This window comes from Mya arenaria, chromosome 5, assembly GCF_026914265.1.
Source record: "Mya arenaria isolate MELC-2E11 chromosome 5, ASM2691426v1".
NCBI classification, from domain to species: Eukaryota; Metazoa; Mollusca; class Bivalvia; order Myida; family Myidae; genus Mya; species Mya arenaria.
The window spans coordinates 63,654,624-63,680,252 of NC_069126.1; the positions used below are offsets into that span (position 1 = coordinate 63,654,624).

At 34.2% G+C, this 25,629-nt stretch overlaps 1 protein-coding gene across 1 annotated transcript; it reads left to right on the forward strand.

Annotated features, from left to right (window-relative positions):
- On the forward strand, nucleotides 1–24,642 carry LOC128234597 (glucose-6-phosphate exchanger SLC37A2-like). Its single transcript, XM_052948903.1, has 16 exons — nucleotides 1–175; nucleotides 4,693–4,774; nucleotides 5,590–5,674; nucleotides 9,106–9,187; nucleotides 9,889–10,024; nucleotides 11,049–11,125; nucleotides 11,432–11,598; nucleotides 12,014–12,084; nucleotides 14,441–14,527; nucleotides 14,780–14,870; nucleotides 15,876–15,938; nucleotides 16,684–16,769; nucleotides 18,321–18,369; nucleotides 19,130–19,282; nucleotides 19,949–20,046; nucleotides 20,639–24,642. Exons 1-16 carry the CDS (start codon nucleotides 108–110, stop codon nucleotides 20,744–20,746), a joined length of 1,503 nt encoding a protein of 500 aa, XP_052804863.1. The 5' UTR covers nucleotides 1–107; the 3' UTR covers nucleotides 20,747–24,642.
- Nucleotides 24,643–25,629: the final 987 nt, after the last annotated feature.

Consider the following 25,629-nt stretch of genomic DNA (forward strand, 5'->3'; position numbering starts at 1 on the left):
GTTAGTGTTATGATCACATGACTATTGACATGATATTGGGGTAGTGAAAGTTCTTTATTTGACCGCTTGTTTTCTTTCTTTTTTCACCGTTAGACGGGTGATCAGACATGGGGCGTGAACCGTTAGGGATTAAATGCTTGCCGTCCATCAGCCATGGACCGTCACGGAATATCGCGTGAGTAAAATTTCATTCATAAATTTGATAGTGTTATTAGGTGTCATGGGATTATGAATATGATGCTCTCAGTTTTGTCACACTGACAGTTTGCGATTCTCACTGATGACGGGGAGTAGTATATTGGTCCCAGCTGATTAGTGATAATCAGCCTACTTACTCAAGTTACTGTAAAGAAAAATCATAAAATATTTTATGACTGATGAGAAAGAAGCAGAAATAAAAAGCTTGGCTAGAGCTGGACCAGTAATATATATCTGAACGACTACCACGGGGGGGTAAGGGGTATAGTGTCGATCTGCAGCGAACCCATCAAATATGAAAATAAGTCCATATTGAATAACACTATTTAAAAAAAATCGAAGGTTTTCATTACTGGTTCGAAGTAGTGTGGTAAGGACAGTGTGGTAAGGACACGTCCAAGCGACCAAGGAAGTCAGATCAAAGTTTTTTGACCGCTTGATTTGAAATTATAACAACTTGACATGGCCGACCAGGACCCTCCATTTCCGGATATTGGCGGTTCTAGCTTCTGTGCCACTGATGAGGAAACGAAGCGACGTCTTCTGAGTGAAACCGGGTCGTCTTGTCTGTCCTACCCATTCCCATTTCGGTATGTGCCTACTGCATTTCTGTGTCATAGTTGTTAAATTAATGCGTCTGACCTTGCGACATGTGAAAAGCATATGACATAAAATAATTCAACATACTTATAATAAATATCTGCTTTTATTGCATAATTTTAATTCAAATTTGCCTTTGATCTTATTTCTTTTGAAAACATAATGTTTATTGTTTTACTTACGAAACAAATGCGTATGATATGTACTAGTTTAACAAGGCTATTATTGGCTAATTGACTGTGGTGTTGTGGTATAATGTTTGACTACCACATTAGCGACCCTGGTTCGATTCCTCGATCCAGCATATAAATTAAAAAAATATTTTTACCGCTCATAAAACTTTTGAAACCAGTTGGTATTTTTTTTACTTTCGTCTGTCTGTGCGTCCATCTGTCCGTCCGAAACCATTGTTCTAGAATTATCTCAAAAATGTTTAACACTGAAATATTTTGCTTTACAGGGCATTTGCAAACATCGAAAACTGAATGGTAAATGGCTATTGGAGAACAAATGGTTGCGGTATTCCACGTCAAAGGATGCGATATATTGTGTGAACTGTTGCCTGTTTGGAGGTACTGATGGCGGAGAGAAGTCGTTTACATCTGGTATGACTGATAGGAAGAACTTGTCATCGTTGTTTAAACGTCATGAAAATGAAACTTGTCATAATAATGCTTCCGCTCGAGCTGAAAGTTATCAAGACATACAGTTTGGAAAAAGTGAGTCTATCCAAGAAACTGTTGGACTCCGCTAGGACAACAGTGGAGAACAACAGACATGTCTTGCATAGAATAATTGAAATAATAGGTCTCTGTGCAAAGCAAGACATACCACTACGAGGGCATACAGAGTAAACTAGTAATTTTTACGCAATACTTACTGCATTTGCACAAAATGATGAAATTCTGTCGGTGCACATAGCTAGCGCACAACATAATGCCAAGTACACTTTCCCTGACATCCAAAACGAACTTATTGACATTTGCGCTGAACAAATCAAGGAAAGGATTCTTAGCGACTGTCGGAACTGTCCATACTTTGCAATAAATGTCGATTAAGCTACCGATAAATCAACTAAAGAACAGTTGTCGCTCTGTCAGATTTGTAGACAATAAGGGTACAGTAAGGGAGGAATTTTTGGGCTTCGTTCAGTGTGCCTATGTCAAAGGAATTGAACTTTGTGTTAATATTATGTCATTTCTCCAGGAAGCCAAACTTGATGTCTTAAAAGTTCTAGCGCAGTGTTAAGATGGGGCATTAAACATGTCGGGGAAATATCGAGGAGTTCAGGCTCTTGTTCGTGAAAGATCACCGCATGTTAACTACGTACACTGCAAAGCGCATTGCTTGAATCTCGCGTTGGCTCACAGCTCCAATATTCCTTGTGTTCGAACAAATATGTCAACTGTCAAGGACATAAGTTTTCTGTTCGATTACTCTGCGAAACGGCTAGCAGCTTTCGTGGACGAGTTGTCTCGAGATGCCACCACTAAAGAGGAAATGGAGTAGCGAACGAAACTGTGTACTTTGTGCCAAACAAGGTGGTCGTGTCGCGCCGATGCCCTAGGGACTTTCAAGAACGCATTTCCTGTTGTAGTTCATACGCTTGAAACACTAAATGACGACGGAGATAACAATGCAGGGCAGTATCTGGCATGGATACTTTTCTTTTAATTCATTATAGCATTGATAGTGGCTGAACATGTGCTTAGTTCCACTGTTGCATTAACAAACCTATTGCAAAAAGAAGATAACGATCTATTGCATGCAAGTGGTGAGGCTAAGGTCGTCATTCAGCTAATGAACAATGAGCAGAAGTGTGGGGCGCTCTCTTTGAAAAAGCTACAAATGTTGCCGCTGAATTCGATATAATCCCGTCGAGACCAAGAAGGGCTGGTAGGCAAAATCACCACGCTAAGCCGGATGTAGATACAGTTTCCGACTATTGGAGAATAACACTGTTCAATGTATTCCTTGACCATTTGATACAGGAAATGGAGACCCACATTTTAAGCAATGAAGACCGCTTCGCGGCACAGTATCTTCTGCCAAACCGATTGCCAGGTCTACAAAATGAAATGCTTCCGTCCATATATGCCGCATATGCTCCAGATCTTCAGCATTCGTTTGAAGTTTTCGGTAATGAAGTGGAGAGGTGGAGAGTTTGATGGAATATCGCGGAAAGTAAACCGCCTCGGCTCCAAGATACGCTCCGACAGACGAGCACACATTTGTACCCGTGTATTTATGGCATTCTCGGAGTACTGTTGACAATGCCACCGACATCAGCATCATGCGAACGATCGTTTAGTGCTATGAAGCGAATCAAGAACTATTTGCGGTCGACCATGAGCACAGACAGGATGTCATCATACTTGGCATTACTGCATATTCACAAGGACATGGACGTCGACATTAATAATGTTATATAAATACATTCGCTTCAAGGAAGTGCAGGAAGCTTAATGTTTTTTGAAGCAAGTGTAGCCGGCCTTTGCTACAAAAAGTGTTTGATTTGTACGATTACTATCTAGTTCCGGTTTGTTAGTCTGATTACTTTTATTGACATGGTCGGTTATATATTCATGTCATTTATATATTCTGAATACAGTACGGAGATTTTTTCAATAATCGTTAATTTATTTTTTGTTGAAAATTTGAACTGCTTTAGAACAAGTATGGAATATACTTTTCAATTTGACAAAAACTGCAAAATTATAAAATTTATTTTTCCTTCAAAAAATGCCCCAAAATACAGCTGCGGCGATATAGGATTTCAAACATTTTCGCCCTCGAACCCCTCTAGAACAACGGGGCCTACATATTGATTTTTGCCAAGCTACGCCCCTGACTACAAGAAACATAATTATATATTAACCAATCTGCCAGCCCTCATACATTTCTAGTGTTTAAATTGCTTCCTTTTTTCTATTCATATTATTTAGATTTATTTAAAATACAACCTGCATTTTCAGCCAATGAGATTGCAGATAGGCAACCATGCATTAAGTAGTAGACAAGATCATTAAAAACTTCTACGTTTGCGCGTGCTTAAAGGTCGGCCTTCTGACAATCATCTGGCCCCAATTTCTCGAAACTTCTTAAGCCAAACAGGCTTAAGTAGCTTATTTTAATTTGTTAAAATACATGTACATACATAAATTGAATTTTGATAATTGAAAAATGGTTTATTGTGATTATCATAAAGATAATTCCTATTGTAAGTATAAACATTCTTAAAGAAGTAAATATTACGCAAATTATTGAAAAACAAAAAAAGTGAGCTTAGCTTAATCCTGTTATAAGGGACTTAACAAGTTTCGAGAAATCGGGACCTGATACACACTCCCTGCATCAGATTTTGCGTTGACAATATATCAGCCAATAAGGTTGTATTCTAAGTCAGTTAGATGACATGAAGTGAATTCTTAATGATAAAGACAGACTTGATCGCTACGCTCACTCCGCGCAATCTTAATCATTAAGACTTTACTTGATGTCAACTTACTATTACTTAGGAAAGTTCTACTTTTCTTTTACTACTGTAGAGTTACTGTAAAAACGGTAATAACCATCCCCGCCTCTATAATGTGTGCCAGTTACTGTCACAAGGGACGGTTACATATATACAGTAGGTGCAAATTTAGCAGTATTGTGGGGAATCCAACCTGCAACCCCTGGATTAATTGTCAAGCTTCTTATCACTATACCATGAATACACCACAAGGATGAAGGTTAGAAATACAGTTTATTTAAAGACATAAAAATAGTGGGGGACCAGTTTTAAATTTGCTCCACAATTTAAATTCCTGTACTGTACTGTTATTATAATAATAACACAGTGCTTAATAATATAAAATGTCTATTCCATTTTTGTTTTCTCGTTTATTACAGGTACAAGGTCTTCATCCTGGTCTTCACATTTTTCATCTACATGAGTTACCATCTGTCTCGGAAGCCAATCAGCATTGTGAAGGTATAACTGATAAAAACACATTATTTATTTTTAAGTGGATTTTTCATTGAAATATTAAGAAAAAATAGAGTGTTTTTTTATTCCTTTTACAATTTCATCAGTGTTAATCAAGTCTTCAGGAATCTCAGTCAGAATATTTATCAACATCATATTCAAGACCGTTGTGAATATACTGTATATGGGTCATCATGGGTCATTACATTTTTTTTTATTTTAATGTATATTCCATAGCTAAGTAGTACTGTATATACGTTTTGTGTACAGTACTTCATATTCATCTTATATACATAATTTCATATAGGTTTATATTGAGAGAAAGATGTATTTCATTTATGAGCAGAAGAATGTAAATATTTTAAAACATTTCATACAATGAATTTTCCCAATTTCGATTGAATAAATAATGCATGTTGGTGCTCTTCTATGAGTTGGTGTAAAAGAGATATTACAGAATAAATTTTGACGTAATATGTAATTAATTATATGGTATTATTTTGATGTTCATCAATGGTAGGTTGAAAGGGAAAATGTTCTATGTGATATTAATTTATAAAAAGGCTGATACAACATTTTTGATTTCAACCCCTCTGACTATAAAGAGTATGGCCTACTTAACAGACTCATATCGGGTTGTGAGGTTTTTTCAAAGAATTGAAGTGTTTACCTGACATAAGGTTTTGATAAAGTCACCTCATACTGTTCATGTTAAAGCTTTTTTATAAAAGTTCAAAAACTCTGATTAAAGTACTATGATAAAACAAAATCTTTTCATGTAAACATCAAAAATGATAAGATATGCCATTATTCTTTTTCAGTCTCGCCTTTACCGAAAAAATTGCTCCATCCCGGCAGTGCCAGTAGGTGAAAGAAATGGAACCGAGTGTGACTGGGCCCCCTTTGGTTTGTTCCTTACATACACTTCTTGTTTCAGGAATGATTGGAGTTAATAGCAACTAATAGAGATATAAGGGCAGACAGGGTTCTGATTTGGTCTGACACTCAGGTTAATAGGAACTTATTGAGATATAAGGTTAGCCAGGGTTCTGATGAGGTCTGACACTCAGGTAAGTAGGAACTTATAGAGATATAAGGGCAGGCAGGGTTCTGATGAGGTTTGACATTCAGGTTAATAGGAACTAATAGTTAATAAGGTAAGACAGGGTTCTGATGTGGTCTGACACTCAGGTAAGTAGGAACTTATAGAGATATAAGGGTAGGCAGGGTTCTGATGAGGTCTGACATTCAGGTTAATAGGAACTTATAGAAATATAAGGGCAGACAGGGTTCTGATGAGGTCTGACACTCAGGTTAGTAGGAACTCATAGAGATATACATGTAAGGGCAGGCAGGGTTCTGATGAGGTCTGACACTCAGGTTAATAGGAACTTTTAAATATATAAGGTTAGACAGTGTTTTGATATGGTCTGACTCTCAGGTTAATATGAACTAATAGAGATATAAGGTTAGACAGGGTTCTGATTATGTCTGATATCAGGTTAATAGGAACTAATAAAAATATAAGGTTAGGCATTGTTCCGATGTGGTCTGATTCTCAGGTTAATATGAACTAATATAAATATAAGGTTAGACAGGGTTCTGATGTGGTCTGACACTCAGGTTAGTAGGAACTAATAGAGATATACATGTAAGGGCAGGCAGGGTGCTGATGAGGTCTGACATCAGGTTAATAGGAACTAATAGTGATATAAGGTTAGACAGGGTTCTGATGTGGTCTGACACTCAGGTTAGTAGGAACTCATAGAGACATACATGTAAGGGCAGGCAGGGTTCTGATGAGGTCTGACAATCAGGTTAATAGGAACTAATAGTGATATAAGGTTAGACAGGGTTCTGATGAGGTCTGACAATCAGGTTAATAGGAACTAATAGTGATATAAGGTTAGACAGGGTTCTGATGTGGTCTGACACTCAGGTTAGTAGGAACTCATAGAGACATACATGTAAGGGCAGGCAGGGTTCTGATGAGGTCTGACACTCAGGTTAGTAGGAACTTATAAAGATATAAGGTTAGCCAGGTTTCTGATGAGGTCTGACATTCAGGTTAATAGGAACTTATAAAGATAAAAGGTTAGCGAGGGTTCTGATGAGGTTTGACACTCGGGTTAATAAGAACTTATAAAGATACATGTATAAGGTTAGACATTGTTTTGATGTGGTCTGATGCTCAGGAAAATCATTTCAGTGTTCTTAAATCGAAAAATAAAAGATTTGTTTTAAAGTAAAACACTGAAGTTTTTGATATTTAACTTTCTTCAGCTGAAACTTGAAATTTTACATTACTGACACTTCTAATTATTTAATTGAATGTTTAAATAAGTTGATGTTTTGAAACTTTTTATATGGTTTGAAGAAACCTTGTATTTTGATTCAAACAAGTAATAGTAAGTGATTATATTTGGTTTTCTCAACAATTAAGCTGGCAAGCAAGGGGCAGCCCTAATCTTATTGTTAAGATGACCAAAAATGCTTACTTTGTGCCTTTAAATTAGCCAGTGCTACGTGTGATAAATAACTCACCTAATAAAAAAAAATTTTAAGACTAAATTGAAATTTTGTGGTTTTGTAATGGATATTTGGTTGTCAGAGCTCTTCTAAATGATTAAATGTGAATCAATTTGGCAATTTTATTGGTCGAGGTATGAGTCTGGACACTAATTGTTTGTTATGGTCATCTTGTCCGAATGTTATCTGCTGAAATATTTCACTAGAGCAGTGATATATACTACTTATAATATTTGATCAGATTGAATATACTGTTAACATTTCAACTTTTGGTCAAACTGATAACAAGTGATAAAAGTGCATTTAAATTTGGATGATTTATTATTTTAGCCATATTTATTTCACACAATTGAGGCTATTATACCCATCTGACTATAGTGCATGATCTTACTTTAAAGCTGCACTCTCACAGATATACCATTTTTACAACTTTTTTTAATTTTTGTCTTGGAAAGAGCAAATGTTTGCGTAAATATCTGCAAACCAATGATAAAAGATTGCTGACAAAAAATCAGTTCGCTTGTTTCAAGACAAAAAATAAAAAAGTTGTCAAAACATTCAATCTGTGAGAGTGCAGCTTTAAAATATGGCAAAGCATATATATTGGGAAATATTTCAATTGCTATTGTGACTAACTACATTTACTATCATGACATAAAATACTATTTTAATGCCATATTTGAAACTGAATTATAAATTTCCATGTCAAGGATATGTCAGATGATTCAGATGTTTACAACACCACATAATATACCTATTTAGAAATCATGTAATGCTCATCGGATAGAATAGCCTCATTATCCATTCACTAGAGCAGGAAAAAATGTCCTTGCATAATAGCACCATGTTTCAATGTTTTTTATATCTAATTATCACTGCATGTCATCTGATGAGGTCTGCCATGATAATGAACAATCTCATGTCCAAATACAGTACTCAAAAAAACACTTTTTTGAATTTACTAAGAATCATCTTTCGTCCATTCTTTTACAGTAACAAAAGTAAATGTCAGTCTAGAAAAAAAAATTACTTGAAGGACAATGTAAGGTAGGTCTGCAGTAGTGCCTGTTGGATCTGTAGTCAGTAAACATGGCCCCAGCGCTGATACATAAAGAAGACAAAGTTTATTCTTTCTTTGGATATAAGGATTCCCCACCATTTAAAGAGTTGTATAGTTTTCCCATTTTGTGTCAAATTTACACTTCAGGGTGTCTTGGGCCATGATTACGAACGGCCTCTAAAGTGCAAACCTTTATTTCATCGTTATTCTCCTTCCAGTCGAGCTTTGATGGTGAACATGTCTGAATTTCATTATTATTCGAAAGTTTACTGTTTTATTTACATATATTTTTGTAAAAGGAATAAAAACATACGATTTCAGTGATTTAATAAAGATGCTTTTCTGAGAGTTAGTCAAAACTTGGACATGAGACTGTTGGTTATCATGTGCTCTGTTTATTAGGGTTTATTTTACCATTATCAGAAAGATAGCTAAAGAAAGTTTTTTTTCTTCTGAAGCAAAGTTGTCTCTTGGGTTCAAGTTCTTTATGTCTATAATAAGCCACTCGTGGAATATTACTTTTGGTGTTCACTTGTGAAATATATTGCATATATATTAAACAGAAACAAACAAATATCCTCTATATATCCTCTATATATATTTTTCGTGTAAAATATGAATATCTATGTGTACATGTACATAGAATAACTTTTTGCTGTCAAACATTTCATTGACAAATCTCAATCTGAATGTTATAAATTATGTGTATGGTAATTTGCTAATAACATCATTGTTGCACGGCTCGTAGATCATGACGATAATGCATCCACGCTGCTTGGGAGTCTGGACCTGGCCTACCTGTTCGCGTACGCTGTAGGCATGTTTTGTAGGTATGTAAAGATGGTGTTTAAAATTAGAATTTGGAGTAACAAGCACTGATTCTTGAAACATTAATATTAGTAATTGGCTTAAGAAATATAACAAAACCTGGACGTCTTTGCATTAAAGGAGGCTAGTTACTTCAATTATCTTAAATATCTAGGAATGTTATTATGGCATCAAGTCAATTGCTGACGATATTTATACTAACGTCATAAGGCTCAACATCTATGAATTCACATGTGGTGAGCAGTTGTGTGGCATCAACTAAGAATTCCATGCTCTGATTCGATAAGATTTTTTCTGATCATCACCAAACTTGGACAATGTGTGTATGGGCAGTCATTTCAGAGTCATTGCCCTTGAATTGCACAAAATAATTTCTGCTCTTTTATGCTCTTTTATAAAAGGAGATATTGCCCCATGTCACCAAACTTACACAATATGTATATGAAAAGAATATCTTGACTGTGGCAATAACCAGCTATTTTGCCCCAGTCAATAAATGGTTAAGGTCCTAGAATTGCATAAATTACACAATCTTTAAAGAAAACATTTATAACGATTTATAATAGCAAAATAACAAAAATATGACAAAAAGATCAACTACTTAGATCTTGATGAATCGACACCATGTTCCACTTGACTTATGGCATGTTCCACTTATGTTGACCGTCTTTCCCATACTAATTTACAACACCGTGATTTTCAGTGGTCACATTGCGGAGAGAATGAACCTTCGCTACTTCCTGTCACTGGGCATGATTCTCAGCGGTGCCTTCACTGCAGCCTTTGGGTTCGGGTATTTCTGGAATATCCACACACTCTACTTCTATATCATTGTCCAGGTAGGCCGATACAAAATTGTCATTTGCTAATGATGTTATTATGAGTGAATGTCTTTAAACAAATGCTGAAGCTAAGCTTTATTTTATGCTAGAATTTCTGGCAGATGGAATTAGTAAACAGCAACTGGTTATTAAAAACCTCGCTAAATGTTTTTGTTGCATATGTTTTAAGTTGTACATGTATAATAAAAATCTTTAATCTGCCATCATTTTCTTGCTTAAACAGTATGTTTGCAATTGGTTTCTCCTCCCTGTATTGATATCATTGACTTACTCTATCCTAACAGGGCGTGTATTTCATGAAAATGCTCATAAATCCTTCCAAAAATTTCCAAGTTTTATCAACCCATCAGGGTGTTAAAGTAATAAAAAAATAATCATGTATTAGAGGGGGTATCATGTATTAGAGGGGGTATCATGTATTAGAGGGGGTATCATGGATTAGAGGGGGTATCATGTATTAGAGGGGGTATCATGTATTAGAGGGGGTATCATGGATTAGAGGGGGTATCATGTATTAGAGGGGGTATTTCTGTGTTAACTTCAGAGTGGTTACTTTCCCCTCACAATATACCTGTTGTCAAACATTATATTGGTGAACACCCAAGTGATAATATTGCGCTTTAGCGTAAGTAATCCTACACCCTTGGCTTACCTAATATCTGCATGCAGAATGTCATAGAAAATTATTTTGGTATGCAGGCTTCAAATGACAGGAATAAACTTATGTTTTTTGACACTTTGCATGCTTTGATTAGGGATGTTACAGCAATTGAAGGGTTTCAGAGTGCTAGCTGAGCCTTTAAAGGGATGTTGGCACCAAAACCCTAAATAAGCAGGGGCAAAATAGTTCTTAAAACCCTATATCTAGCAGTCTCTACATGTATACTAGTCATTTTCTTAAAAATATTTCTTTCTCACAATAAGTGTATCGCGACTATTTATTTAACAATAAAACAGCCCTGGCATCATTCACATAAGAACAACACTGGAGTGTCCCTCTTATGAATGGCTGTTGTTTCAGATCCTTGGAGGGTTGGTACAGTCCACGGGCTGGCCCAGTGTGGTGACGTGTGTGGGTAACTGGTACGGCAAGGGCAAGTACGTATACATTTCTCTCGCCCAATACATTCTTCAACATAAGAATTTGTACCAACAAGTCTGAATATTAAATAACATGTATTTCAATGCCCCCCGAAGGGAAGAATATTAAAGTCACACCATCTGTTAGTCAGTGACTGTCGTGCATCAGCTGTAACTTTATTGCATTCTTGATCAAACTTCACAGAAGTTCATGGCAACATGGGAAGATTTGTCATTCATAAAGGTTGTACACATTAAGTGTTATAACATCAAGTAGAACTTCATACCTTAATTTATTTAAGAACAACCGTGTTTATTTTACAGGCGTGGACTTATCATGGGTATCTGGAACTCCCACACGTCTGTTGGAAACATCCTAGGCTCTCTGATTGCGGGCATTTGGGTGAACACAGCATGGGGCTGGTCCTTTGTTGTCCCCGGCATCATCATTGCCTCCCTGGGTGTGCTTGTCTTCTTGTTTATGGCACCAGGTAAGATGGGTGGTTGGGATTTTACCTCATTTATTATCTTATCTGTTTTTAAACAAAAATAAGTCCAGCTATTGTCAAAGCTCTTGCAGTGTCAGAAACACTTTAACATTGGTTATAACTGAATGAACGTTAACGATATTTAAATAAAAAACAATATACACATGTTTAGCAAGACCCATAATTCTTTCTGTTTTTAGTTACGCCCCTTTTTCAACATGTATCAGAGTGTTCGCGTACATTAATTGAACCATTTATTTACTGAAATTTACATAACAAACATTAATCACAGTTGGATAACATTCTTATATGAGTGAACTATGACTATATTATACATGTGTGTGCACATAGCTAGGACTTAAGCAGTTTTCTGTGCTCAAGAGTCAATACCTAAATAATTTCCTTTTATTTTCAACAGAGCCTTCTATAGTGGATTGTCCGGAACCTCCGCATGAACAAGGACAGGTAGAGCCTGCGGAGGCAGAAGAGGTAACAACAAACAATATCTGTAGAGAAAAAAAAAGTTGCAATCAATATAAACGGTCTAGAGCACAGTCTTTTCTTGAGTTACTCAGTTTATCAAGGAAATAAACATAAAACAGAAAGACTAAAAGCATATATTTCATATATGGGTGAATTCGTGATATCAGAATCATTCCACAAAAGACATAATTATACAGCTTTATTGGTAATATTATTAAAACAGTGATTTAAATGCAAGCAGAAAATAAATATGTTGCCATTGATTTTTTTTAGTCTGCTGACGAAGATGTATGAGTTTGCAGGTCAATTTTTAATGGCCGTCATATTATCAATATCATTTCAGCACAGTGGTCGGTCATTATCTCAATCGTCATGCTTTTAGCTTGTGTTTTTGCAGAAGGAAAGTTGAATGTTGTTAAAGCCTTGGTGTCACTGGCGATGAAAATCTTTAAACTTCCAAATCTTGGAAAAACATTTTTAAGTATTCAAATGAAACTTGGAAAGTGTTTTCAGTAAAAATATACATGCATTTAAAGGCCCAGTTCTCTTACTGTAATATATATATATATATATTTGTTGAGTTATGCCCCTTTTTCAACTGAAATACACAGGCGATCGTTGGGCCTTGCTCTGTGGGTCTCTTGTGAAGGGTTTTGTTATCATGACTTTCAGTTTTTTGGTGTTTCTTATGTTCTACATTGCATGCATTCATCATGACTAACCTAACTAACCATAACATTTTTAGATTAAAAATGAAGAAAACAAAAACAGCGCTGACAATGAAAAAGCACCAAATTGCATCGTAACCACAATAAGTTTTCACGATAATCTAGCATTTTCAAAAACTAATCTGTCGACAACCAATGAGGGCCCAGTGGTTGTAACTAGTAATGAAATATGTGACATATTGGGCGGGCAAAAAGGGGCCAATTCATTGTCAGTGCTTGCTAACAACATGAATGGAGTGACTAACAAGGTAACGGTACCCCACGGTTTATGGTAAAAGAGAATTTAAGAACTTTCTACCATATAATCATAGATTATTATAGATCCATCTTAGCAATAAACATATCATTCTTTGGATTTTTCCAACCTTTATTTGTATTCGTAATGGGATACAAAAATTACTAATTTGCCTTAAAATGTAACACTATGTTAATTTCCAATTTCAAACATTAAACAGTAATCATTTTAAGTACACTTTTTTTGAAACAAGCAAATTATTTATCTGAATTTCTTGATGTTATAATGCAGTCATATGGTTGTTGGTAGGATGGCGTCTATACATGTATATGTCTACAACTTAGTAGCTTTACTATTATACATCAAAGGTACAGGTAGCTCCCTTTGTTGTTAGGCTAAATTCAAGTACATCGGGCAGGGCTGGTATTCTTAAAACAGCTTAGGTCATTTCCTAACTTAAGTAATTTTCTTAAGCTAAGCATCTTACTTATTATTATAATACAATCGGTTCATGATATCTAAAATACTTGTTTTCTATTGATTGAATTTAAAATACACACTTTCATGTAAAAACCACTTAAACTTTTCCTTCAATGTGACTTCGAAAATTTTAGGAATTTGACTAAAGTTAAGAAATGATTTAAGATGTTTTATGAATTCTGCCCCAGGCATATGGAGCCTTATGTTGTTTGGTGATGGGGTGTTTTTGTGTAATATATGTATTGCTAAAGAGCATAATATTATATGTCAGAAATGTATTTGTATGTCACTATGTTGCTTTGCAAATGTTAAGGAGCTACTTAGTTAATATTACCTTGTTGACTTTAAATTGCCTCCAGCATATAACCATCGAGGACGTTGATGATTCATACAGAAATGAAATGCAGTTACTTTTGAATTTTCATATTCCATTTTAAAGACAAATACATGTAATGAGCTAATACAAATCATAAGTAATTCTAAAATTAATGTCATTGTAAACAGGATGATAAAGGATTAAATTCTTAATCAGGATTGACATTGCTGTGTTCGAAAGAATTTTTTACTGAACATTAGCATTTAAATAAGTAAGAAAAAACATTGAATTGATATTGGTAAATTTGGCTTTGCAAACAATTTTAATAGGGGTCTAAGCCCCTAAACCCTGCTTGAGCTCAGAAACCCTTTTATTAAAGCTAATTAATATTCAGGATCAGGATTTGTGATCCATAAATGGCATTATCATATTAAGCTACAGTATGGGAACACAATGGTAATAATTATTCTCATGTAATCAATATGCACTTTTTCTATCCACATTAACAACAGCTTGTATGTCAAATCAATATGCATGTTATAAATTACAAGATGAAATCAGTTTAATCATGATAAGATAACACATGTTTGTTGTGCTTTCCAGACTGAAGCCTTGATAAAGAAAGGGAACGAGGCTGACGGTCCAAAAAGAAATGAAGCAGTTACTATATGGCGGGCCCTATCTATTCCAGTAAGTATACTTTGGACAAAAATAGATGAATTTTATTATACACCGATATTTTATATTGAAGTTAATGTATATTATTTCCAATGATATTTAAAATACTCTTCTTTATATTTAGTCATTGTAAGGGATAAAACAAAGAAAAAAATGTATGTTTTCCATACAAAAGTTGTTGTCTAAAGACTAATATACCAAACCCAGTCTTACAAATTATGTACATGTATGAGTGACCGTGAGTGTGTATTTATGTTTTTCAAGGGTGTTATCGAGTTTTCTCTGTGTCTGTTCTTCGCCAAACTAGTCAGCTATACCTTCCTTTTCTGGCTGCCAAAATACATCTCCAACAAAGGTAATTATATAGTTCACTGATAAGCCACAAGAGCTTGCAGTCAGCAAGGGTTATTACCTGTGTCCTATCTATGCTAGTGTCCTATACATGGTATAATACAGTACTCTTCACATGCCTCAGAAATCCTACTGTTTTATGTAATTTCTATCCGTCATTTTAGAATATTGTAATATATTGTAATATATTCTATGGGGAGAGAGAGAAGCAACACCGTCTTGGTCTCTATACATCTATTAGCTTATTCTCAGTACATTGGCCAGGGAATCTTAAAGGTTCTTTTTGAAGTTTTGTCTTGTTGCTGCATTTCAAAAAGAAGCGGTGTTTCAAGATTCATAACAACTTGACATCAAATTCATTTGCACATTGACTTTGTCAGTGTTTTCAGATCATCTTTTTTTCCAAAAAGTAAAATTGAGATATTTTCATACCTATCATATCTGTATTTGACAGAGTCATTAAAAATACTGTTGGCATACATGAAGCTAAAAACTGTTGAAAACAGTGACCAAGTTAAATTAATCTTAGAACATTTATATTATATATTCAGTCAGGATACCTATATGTGAGGAAGGCCTGTTACTATAGTGATACTATGCTCCTTGGCTGACAGATAATGGACACATATTGTCATCCATTCCACACTTTAAGCTCATCTGTTTTTCAAAACAACAGTTGAGGTGTTGCCATACCCTTGGTCTCTTCAGCTTTAGTGTACAAAAATTCAGTCTATTAAAGATATTGAAATGAAACTTTGGTACACACATGTTGTCAGAGACAAAACATACAAGTATAGCATGGTCCATAACTTTAAGTTTATTAATTGTCGAGTTATGCTCTAAAAATATTGGCATTGGCATTTGCTTGATGGCCGACTTGTTTAGTTGTAAGCTCTGTCTATTGAGAAGCCTTAAAATTAAAACCTTCTGATCTATGCAGTGGTCCTGGAGCAATGTTACAGTGTTAGCGATCAAGTTTTAGATAAGCTTATGCATGATTTTCTTTCAGGAAGCTTTGATGCACAGAAGGCTGGCGATTTATCAACTCTAATGGATGTCGGTGGCATATTTGGTAAGGACTTTCATTCATATATTGGGTTCATGAAACCTTCAAGTAGTCTTTAAAGAAATATGTAATAGATACAGTACAAGTTTACACTTCGCCTCGGACAAAATTGGTGTTCGTCCTAGCAAAACGGTTTCTTACATCTGTAAGAGGACACTTTTGAAGAAATAAATAAATACAGATTTATAAAAAGATAAAAATAAATATTTTTCCGAAAGATAAACATAAGATTATTGTCATGGCCTTTCTAAATACTATGTATCTGCTAGTGGGATTACTCAAAATTCTCGTGCAAGATCTGCTTACAATTGTAAGAAGATTCTTTTTCAATAGCTTTGCTGGGGTTTTAGTCGTATAAAATAAAGATGTGTGAGTGGTATAGTGGTTAAGGTGTCCACCTCTCTCACAGGGAATTGTGGACTCAAGCCCCAAGGGAGTACATTCCCTTAGGCTTTCAAAAATGACAATGGCTTTAAGTTGTCTTCACAATTGAGCTTAAATAAATTAGTATAAACTAAATGGTATAATGGCTTGATTGGTGTCAGACTCAACAGTGGCTCAAGATATGCAAGTGAAACTAGGTTCACAAATTGCAAGATACAATATGCACATGTATTGCTAACTCACTTAATTAATTAATTGTTAAGTTATGACATGAAAAACCCAAGACAAGCTTTGGCGTAAATGGCGCCCTTGTCTGTGTATTACTTTTGAATGATATTCATGTATTAAACTAGATTTTCCTTTGCAGGTGGTATAATAGCTGGGGTGGTGTCAGACTACACGAGAGGTCGTGCCACCACTTGTGTTGTGATGCTGGCTCTAGGGGCACCCATGGTTTGTACAATTCTTTACTTTAGTATACTTTTTAAAGTTTGTAATACAGTTGAACACCGTTTATCCGAATTCGAAGGGACCCAAAAAATTATTTCCAAATACCGATATTTCGGATTAAGAATTTTAAGAAAAGAATTGTAAATGATGTGAAGATTGCAATGTTGGTTACACGTTACCAATACGAAACATTTGGTTGAGTAATCCTTCATATACATGTTTAATAAATGACAAATAATTCGTTATTACAACATTAAACATTTAAAACAAAATGACAGCACATGTATGCATTCAGAACAAAGCACAGTTTATGAATAGCATGTTAAAATAGAACTGCCAGGCTCTTCTCCGGATTGTTTGGTAGAGGGTCGAGTGAGCAATGCTGCGATCAAATCTGATGAGATAGACATTTTCAAATGATATCCAGGTTGTGTCAATCAGCAATTATATACACACTCCATCACCCAAATAAATCCCTCATTTTCTGACATTGATGTTTGTAACATGTGTGTGTTCAATGTCGTTTTTTAACAAGCACTAATTGTGCTCCATTGTCACCTAAAGCCGATGCCCAAGTGCAATTGCAGTATGGTGTGAAAAACTACAAGATGATCGAGTTCGAAATAATGATTGATAAATAGGTGCAAAATAGCAAATCGGGACCGTAATTTTTACTTCGAAATACCGATTTCAATTATAGATTACAAATTTGGTTGAACAAAGAAGGAATAAAATCGGGACCGACAAATAATTTCGAAAAAGCAATTATTTCGGAAATACGGTGTTCAGAATAGCGGTGTTCAACTGTAGTTTGATTTTCATATTAATGTAAAGACTGTATGATAAGATTGAATAAATATAAGTTCATCTTTACTAGGGATGCTCAAAGGAAAGTGTAGTTTGAATTTAAGCTTCACTATTTTTCAAGTTATGCGTTTTGTAGTTGGCAGTATTAAATAAGTTAACATTGGCCATTTTTTAAAACCTTTAAAATATTCAAATGAAACTAGGTATACAAATTGTTTTTTTGACATATTCGAGTTGAATAATTAGATATTTTATAGTTAAAATAAAACAATTGTTAATTGTGTTCAGCCCCTTATTTGATTGAAGAAAAAAAAATGTAATGTGGCGTTTGCTGTGCTGAACTCTTGATCATTTTTGATGAATCGATTTATGAAAAGAATAATCATATACAAATTCCTCTGATGAGTACTTGATGAAGATCATCAAGGATAAATCTGTGTTTCCCTACTTTCATAATTAATTCATTGATGCCTATAAAAGTTTCAGTATTCCTTTCTAATAATTGGATACTAATTCAGATCTTGCTGTTTGCTAAATGTTATTCTCATATCTGTAACCACGTACTTCAATTGAAATTGCTTTCAGAGAAAAGCACAATTTTGTGGGTAATTTCACTTAAGGTTTTTAATCAATTCACTTAAAGTTGTTACTTAAAGCCCAGGCCTTATATTTCATTTAAGTGATTCTTGTATTTTTGTGAGTGCAGTAATTCTCCGTAGTCATTTACAATTATGTTTTTTGTTTCAGATGTTTATATACAATGCCTATGGGAGCATAGACATGACACACAGCGTTTGTAAGTGGTTTTTATTCAAGTACTTGTACTAACGAGAGTAGCCTAAAGGAACAGTAAAATGATATTGTTATAATCAAACATTCCATACAATTTTACTTGTTAAAGTTTAAAATGAAGCCACTTAGAATGGGAGTGTTATTCAAAGAACTCTAGTATTGTGTGTGCCTCAAGTACATGGACAATGACTCAAACAATTGAAAATGTCATGGTTCGTATTCTAAGAAATAGTTCATGTTAACATAGTCATGTGGGTTAAATAATGCCAGTATTGAATAAATATTTATACTCTTTTCTTGAATTAATCAGAATTTCTGCAACTTATACACACGTAAAACTCATTACACATCCTTGAAAAAAAATGAATAAATGCGACTCCCTTCAAATATTACATACATCAGACTTCCTTCAAATATACCATTAATCAGACTTTCTGCAAAAATTGAAAGAAAATGAGACTTTCTGCAAGATATATATACTTAGTAAGTCAGATTTCCTGTAAATATTACAGAGTTCAAGCTGCCTGCAAATATGGCATAAATCAGACTTTATGCAAATATAACATACATCAAATTTCCTTTGACTATTTAATATCAGACTTCCTGAAAATACCAGTAGTACAATGTTAATGCTTACATAAATCAGACTTCCTGGAAATTTTCAAAGTTCAGACTTTCTGCAACAATAACATATATCAGATTTCCTGCAAATATTACATATATAAATCAATAAATACATTAAACATGCGTTTTCCTTTTTTCAGGTCTGCTGCTGGCCTTAGGTTTCCTGGTAAATGGTCCGTATTCCCTGATTACCACAGCTGTCAGTGCTGACCTTGGTACTCATAAGTCACTCAAGGGCAACGCCAAGGCTCTTGCTACTGTAACAGCTGTCATTGACGGGACAGGAAGTGTGGGTAAGCACCGGGTGGCTGAGTTAATACTTATCTATTCTAGCTTGTATGTGTAAACAGCTATATGCTGATGTTGATTATGAATTGGTGGAACATATTGAAATTGACATGAATAGTCCATGTAACTTAAGTTATGCACTGTAAAACAAAGTTGTTACTTACTACCTTACACTCAGAACCAGAACTGGCGTCCATTTTGAAAGGCCATAAGGAAGTGTGTACTGTGGTGTTTGAGCCCACAGCCATTGGGGTGAGATGTGAGCACCTTTTCCACTAGATCATCTCACCCTTTAACATTGTATTTGAATGATTTAATATGGTAATATTCCACCCTAGTCAGTCTTGGACAACTGTTGTGGGCCTCTTAGTGAAAAGAAAACATGTGTCAGTCTTTCTGTAAAAAAGGCTTAGCCACTGCGAACATATTTTTAGGATTGCTAACAAAGGTTTATGCATATAACACTTCGGAAATTTTTACTTGTTCGTCCATTCAGGTGCCGCTAAAGGCTGTCGACTTATCGGTGTGTTTACCCGTGGTGACTGGAACATTGTTCAGTTTTCTATTTGTTTACGGTCTCAAAAGCTGCCATTAGCTCTTCAACTAGTGTATATGTTTTCAATAAGGTAGCTGGAAATGTAGATAATTTTGGATTTTTTTCTTGGATTCAGGAGCTGCAGTTGGACCTCTTCTAGCGGGTGTGATTTCCAACAGTAACTGGAACAACGTGTTCTGGATGCTCATTGCTTCTGATATTTTTGCCATGGTGGTACGTAAATGCAATTGTGCATATGTATTATTATTTAATCAAAATGAAAATATATCGCAGCATGAAATTCTCAATAACTGTATCAATAAATGTATTTCATAACTAGAACATGCTTTAGGTTAATATTGTTACAACAGATTAATAAATCCATATTAAGACAAATAGGTTCCAAATCTAGTGCAATGTTTTTGAATAATGTTTTGGCTAAGCCTTGGTGTCAGCACCAGCGTTGACATGCAAAACACTTTAACCATAGCCAAACCTCAATTACTATTGAAAATATTCAATTGAAACTTGGTACACATATTGACAGAGACAATGCATACATGTGTAGCAAGGCACATAACTCTAATGCTAAAGCTTTAATAATTTTAGAATTATGCCCCTTGTTTGACTGAAAAACAACAACAACAACAGACAAGTGTTGGCATTCCCTCCGAGGCACTCTTGCTTTTTTACATTATTTTAGATTGTTTCAAGGAAAAAAATTGTTGAATATGATTATTATTATTATTCATAACAGTATGGTTAACTTCTTGTCTTTTGACTTATCACATTTCATAATTAACTTCGCCATGTGAATTTTTTTCAGTTTTTGATACGACTTGTGTACAAAGAGATCAAGCTGTGGCGCCTTGTAGGCTGCTCTCAAGAATTGGATGATGTTGCGATACAGATTCAGAAAGATAACAGTCTCTGATACAAAAATATTGTGTCAAAATAGTCTGTGATTGTTAAGTTACAAGGTTTAAAAATTTTGCCTGCAATTTTTTTCATCCAATTTCTTTTTTGAGGAGTGTCAAGTTAAAAGTGTTTCTGTCAGTTTTCACTTTTATCAGGGGTTCTTAAGTTCAGGGTTGAGAGCTATTGTTCGGTTGTAAAGATTGTTTTTTGCTCAAACATTTGGAATTACCCTGAAATGACTAAAAATTACTTCAAAAACAATTTCAATAGGGGTCTAAGCCCCATTTACTCTGTTTTAGGCATGAATTTATACTCAAACAGACCCCCTGCTTTTTTCAGGATTGAAAATCAGCAATTGTTAGAATCCCTATTTTTATGTATGTCGAATTAGTTGATTTCGATGAACAGTTGTGTTTGTCAATGTCAGGCCTATTTTCTGTGGTGCATGTATGATGTTAAGAGTTATTACTGTTTTTTTGTTATGAATATGAAATTAAATTGTTTTGTTATAGTGGCCATTATTTCTATGTTTTATTTGATATTCTGTTCTTGAAAGCAAAATTTGGAGTGTGTTTCAAACATAAATCAGTTTTAGAAATATTGTATACCAGGCAGGCTTTAAATCAAAGTATTTTTTCCAGACTAATTGCCATGAGATATTAGTGTTTTCTCCAGAATGGCTGAAGGGCATTTCATAGTGAAGCATAGTGGTTTATTTCATAATACGGAGATTTGTTATCTTGAGTTGAGTAACTAGCAATTGCATTTGGAGTAATTTGCCCTTTAGCCATACTTTTTCAAATACAGTCAAAACTTGATATGTCAAAGCTGTTGGGACCTAGTGAAATACTTCGAGATATTAACCTTCGATATAACCGAAATTTAAAAAGTGTATAACTAAACCGAGAAAATCGAAAAAAATTCGACATAACCAGAACATCAAGATAACAGAGTTTGACATAGCGAGTTTCGACTGTACTGTTGGACTGATAAGGTGTTAATCCCTTATTAAAGCTTTATTATTAAAATTGTAGTATGTAAATCCCTATTTATACTTCATATGTTAGCCTAGTACTAGTAGATATTTGTCCTACAATTTGCCCAGCATTTACTTTAAGTTTTTGCTGGGAAGTTTGTGTATGTATGACTTGCTTGGTGAAGTTATTTCTATGTGACAAGTGGCAATCTAGTCCCCGAAAAAAAACAAATTTGTTTTGGTCCTTATTACCTGTTTTTAGTGATATGATTTTAAAATCTTATTTAGTTTTAATCCTTTTAAATATGTTCTTTCTTTCATAAGGAATATAGTAACCATTTTGGGACTAATTGTACGAATCATTATAATTTTATAATTGACTTGACGCCTAACCACCCTGATATGAATATTCATAACTGTTAAACCAATGGAGAAGTTCATTGGTCACAAGGATGAACAAATTCACATGGATTTTTGATCAAATATTTTTTCATTATTAAAGATGCACTCTTACTCACAAATAAGATTTACCACAATTAAAAATATTGTTTTAATATTTCAAAAAGGATGAATAAATGTCGAAAACAATGTTTCTTATGAAGGATACCAAGTTTAATCTGAAAGAAATGAGCCTAAAACACGGTATTTCTACCTTATGAGACTATTGTAGACCACAGTAAATCTTTTAGCATTTACCAATTATCATTTAATATTTTTGCGCTTTCTGCTATTAAATACATGGTTACAATCTTCTTACCAGTAATTAATATTTTCCATAAATGCATTATTTAGTAAGCAGTTGAAGGTTTATCAGTAAAAAATGATGTTTGTTATACATTCGTATGTATTGATATTGAATAAGAGCGTCACTTTAAACAAAGTTTATAGAATATCAAGGGTGGTTGTAATCCGATTAAAGCTTCAAGTTAATAAGGACATTGATGAGGATCCAACTAAAACACAAGGGGGCCATTTCAATAAAGGATTGTAGTCGTAACTTTAATTATCTGAAATCTGTTTAAAAGTCACAATACATCCATTTGTTTATTTCCTCAACTGCGTGGACATTTTTAATCTTAGCTCAAGTTCAATTCATACTAATATGTAGCTATGGCTCTTTGATAATTTAATTTTTTAGGAATAAAATTGACTTAGATCTTCATTAAAATGGCCCCTTGGATGAAAACATTCAGGAATGATCCTGAACTCAGGATTAAGAGCTTTCAATTTCAAATCCCTGACTTGGTGCCAGACAGTTGTAGCTCAGTATAGAAATAGAAGGTGTTTTAACAATCTTGCCCTGAGGTCTATACCAGTAAAACATATAACCCACGGGGGGAGGCAATTATTTGAATAGAATATAGGTGGGTGTCTTTTTTTGATAATTTGGACCCCACAAGGGTAAATTTGCTTCTGTAGGGGGGTGACATAATTTCAAATTGCCTTCCTCCCGGGGGTTATATGTTTAAGTGGAATAGTCCTCAGCGTTTGTGTTGTATTTTAGTTTGACTTTATTTCCTATTGTAAGTTTGACATGTATTCATTTGTTTTTTTGTGTTTGTTTTTTAGAGGGTATGCATGTGTTTTAAAGTAAAAAAAGCATTCAAGGTTTGTAGGTGTATGTTGGTATTTTAGCCATTGCAGTTTTAAAAAGCAGGGTTTTACTTCGAATTATTTTAAGAAACTATTGTTTTGACATAAACAAAATATCTGTGATCATTACTGTTGTTGTTTGTTCTTCAATGTAAAACATGTTATTTCCAATGTAATCTTAGAACTGTGGTTTTATATCATTATAGTTTTAAATTTGTTTTTGTTTCATCTTAATCAATAGCTAATTGTTAACATTTCATTTTATTATATTCCATCAAATTTAAAGGACACCAGGGTTCCTTTGTGTGGGATTAATATTTGGTCAGTAGATATTAAGTTGTTTCATCTCTTTTCACTGAAGATAATAAATGTGACATATATGTAATAACATATATCTAGCTAGTAGTGCCAACATGTACTTTATTGACACAGTATTGAGAGCTTTGAATTTCAAAATACTGTGAAGTATTGTGTGTTTTTTTGCTGGATGTTTTATTTGAAAATAATAAGAAGGACTTTGCAATGGACATAAAATGCTTGAAAGCGTTTCAGAAGGGTTCTTAACCACTTAGCCCTGCTTGGGGCTTGAATCCTTTTTACTTATTCCAAATTTTTAGGACTGTGATTTTTAGTTCATTTTCATCCATTCAACCAGTTTTAAACCTGAGTCTGGGACCTGTTTTAGTGAGAAATCATTTGAGCGATTTCTTATCTAGCAGAGATTTTCCATGGTAATTACCAGGTATGCTCTCAGAAAGAAAAATGTTTTGAAATGTCAAAGGTTAACACTAACATATTTTTTTTATGTTCAATATTTCATTTTTGGGAGAGGGCTGTTAATGTTGTTGGGAAAACTTGTGGCCCAATCCCTGCACATGTCCTTTTATGTGAAGGTCAACAATATTACATTGCACTGTTTCTGTTTTGATCATGTATTGCATAAATGCATTTTTATGCAATAAAATATGATTAAAGAAAATTAACAATTATACTACACAGTACACACATTGTGATCTTTAATATAATATACTAGTGTTATCTTATTGATAAAATATTTTGAATATTATATGTCAACATGCACAGAAGTTTCATCTAATCATGACATGTAGCAATCTCATAAACATTAAAAATTACACCATACTTCAATATTGTTCGAGTATACGAAAGTTGTCATCTATAATCCAAATGATTAAAGTTGCAATTATTTTTCATATATGACTTTGATCCTTCAAGGTGCCATCAATTGAATTTCATGTCAAAAATACCATGATGTATTTGTATCAGTTAATGATAATTGTTAACTTTGTTATTTTATGATCATAAATAAACTACGATATACACTTGTTTGTTGATTTTGTCTTAAAATTTGAAGCTGATCTGTTCGAAAAGTTGAGATATTAATGTCTTTAGGCTTGGAATCACAACAACAATATAATAAAAACAAGAAACTCCGCAATGTGACGAAACCAGGTTTTTAATGATTGACAGAAGAACTTCAGCCTGTGTCTGTTTTTCTAATTTAAGTAACAGTGACCTTGACCAAACACAATCCCATGAAAGGTATCCATAAACTCTTCCTATAGACCAAGTTTGGTCAAGATATGTCAACCCTAACTAAAGTTACAGTTTCAACCGTTTTTCTATTTGTAGTAACAGTGACCTTGACCTTGACCCTAGGGACCCCAAACGCAATCCCATGAAAGGTATCCATAAACTCTTCCTATAGACCAAGTTAGGTCAAGATATGTCAACCCTAACTAAAGTTATTCAGTTTCAACCGTTTTTCTATTTGTAGTAACAGTAACCTTGACCTTGACCCTAGGGACCCCAAACGCAATCCCATGAAAGGTATCCATAAACTTTTCCTATAGACCAAGTTTGGTCAAGATATGTCAACTCTAACTAAAGTTATTCAGTTTCAACCGTTTTTCTATTTTAAGTAACAGTGACCTTGACCTTGACTAACCAGCAAAGAGAAAAAACATTGTCTATATCTAATAATTCAACAATGGTTTTACACATTTGATGGTGCATAAGTTTAAGTTTAAAACTTTTAGTCATCTTTGGCATATAATATGCATGAGATATCATGGCATAAAAACAAGTTTGAAACAGTTAAAACACAACAGTGACACACATATAAGTGTACATTATATATAACTCGGTAAAATGATGTGTGTAACACTTAAGTTGAAGTCGAATTGAAAATAATAAACAAACAAAATACAAAAATTTCATCATATTCCATTACAGAATCTATTGTGCTTTTCAATAATGCTAATATGTTGACAGCCACCTTTTGGTTACATAGCACTATAAAATGAGGCAGG

Excerpts from the sequence above, each read along its gene's own strand:
- LOC128234597 (XM_052948903.1), top strand. The coding sequence starts at position 108 with ATGGGGCGTGAACCGTTAGGGATTAAATGCTTGCCGTCCATCAGCCAT. Across the intron at positions 4,775-5,589 it reads AGCCAATCAGCATTGTGAAG|TCTCGCCTTTACCGAAAAAA; the intron begins GTATAACTGATA and ends ATTCTTTTTCAG. Across the intron at positions 14,871-15,875 it reads AAAATACATCTCCAACAAAG|GAAGCTTTGATGCACAGAAG; the intron begins GTAATTATATAG and ends ATTTTCTTTCAG.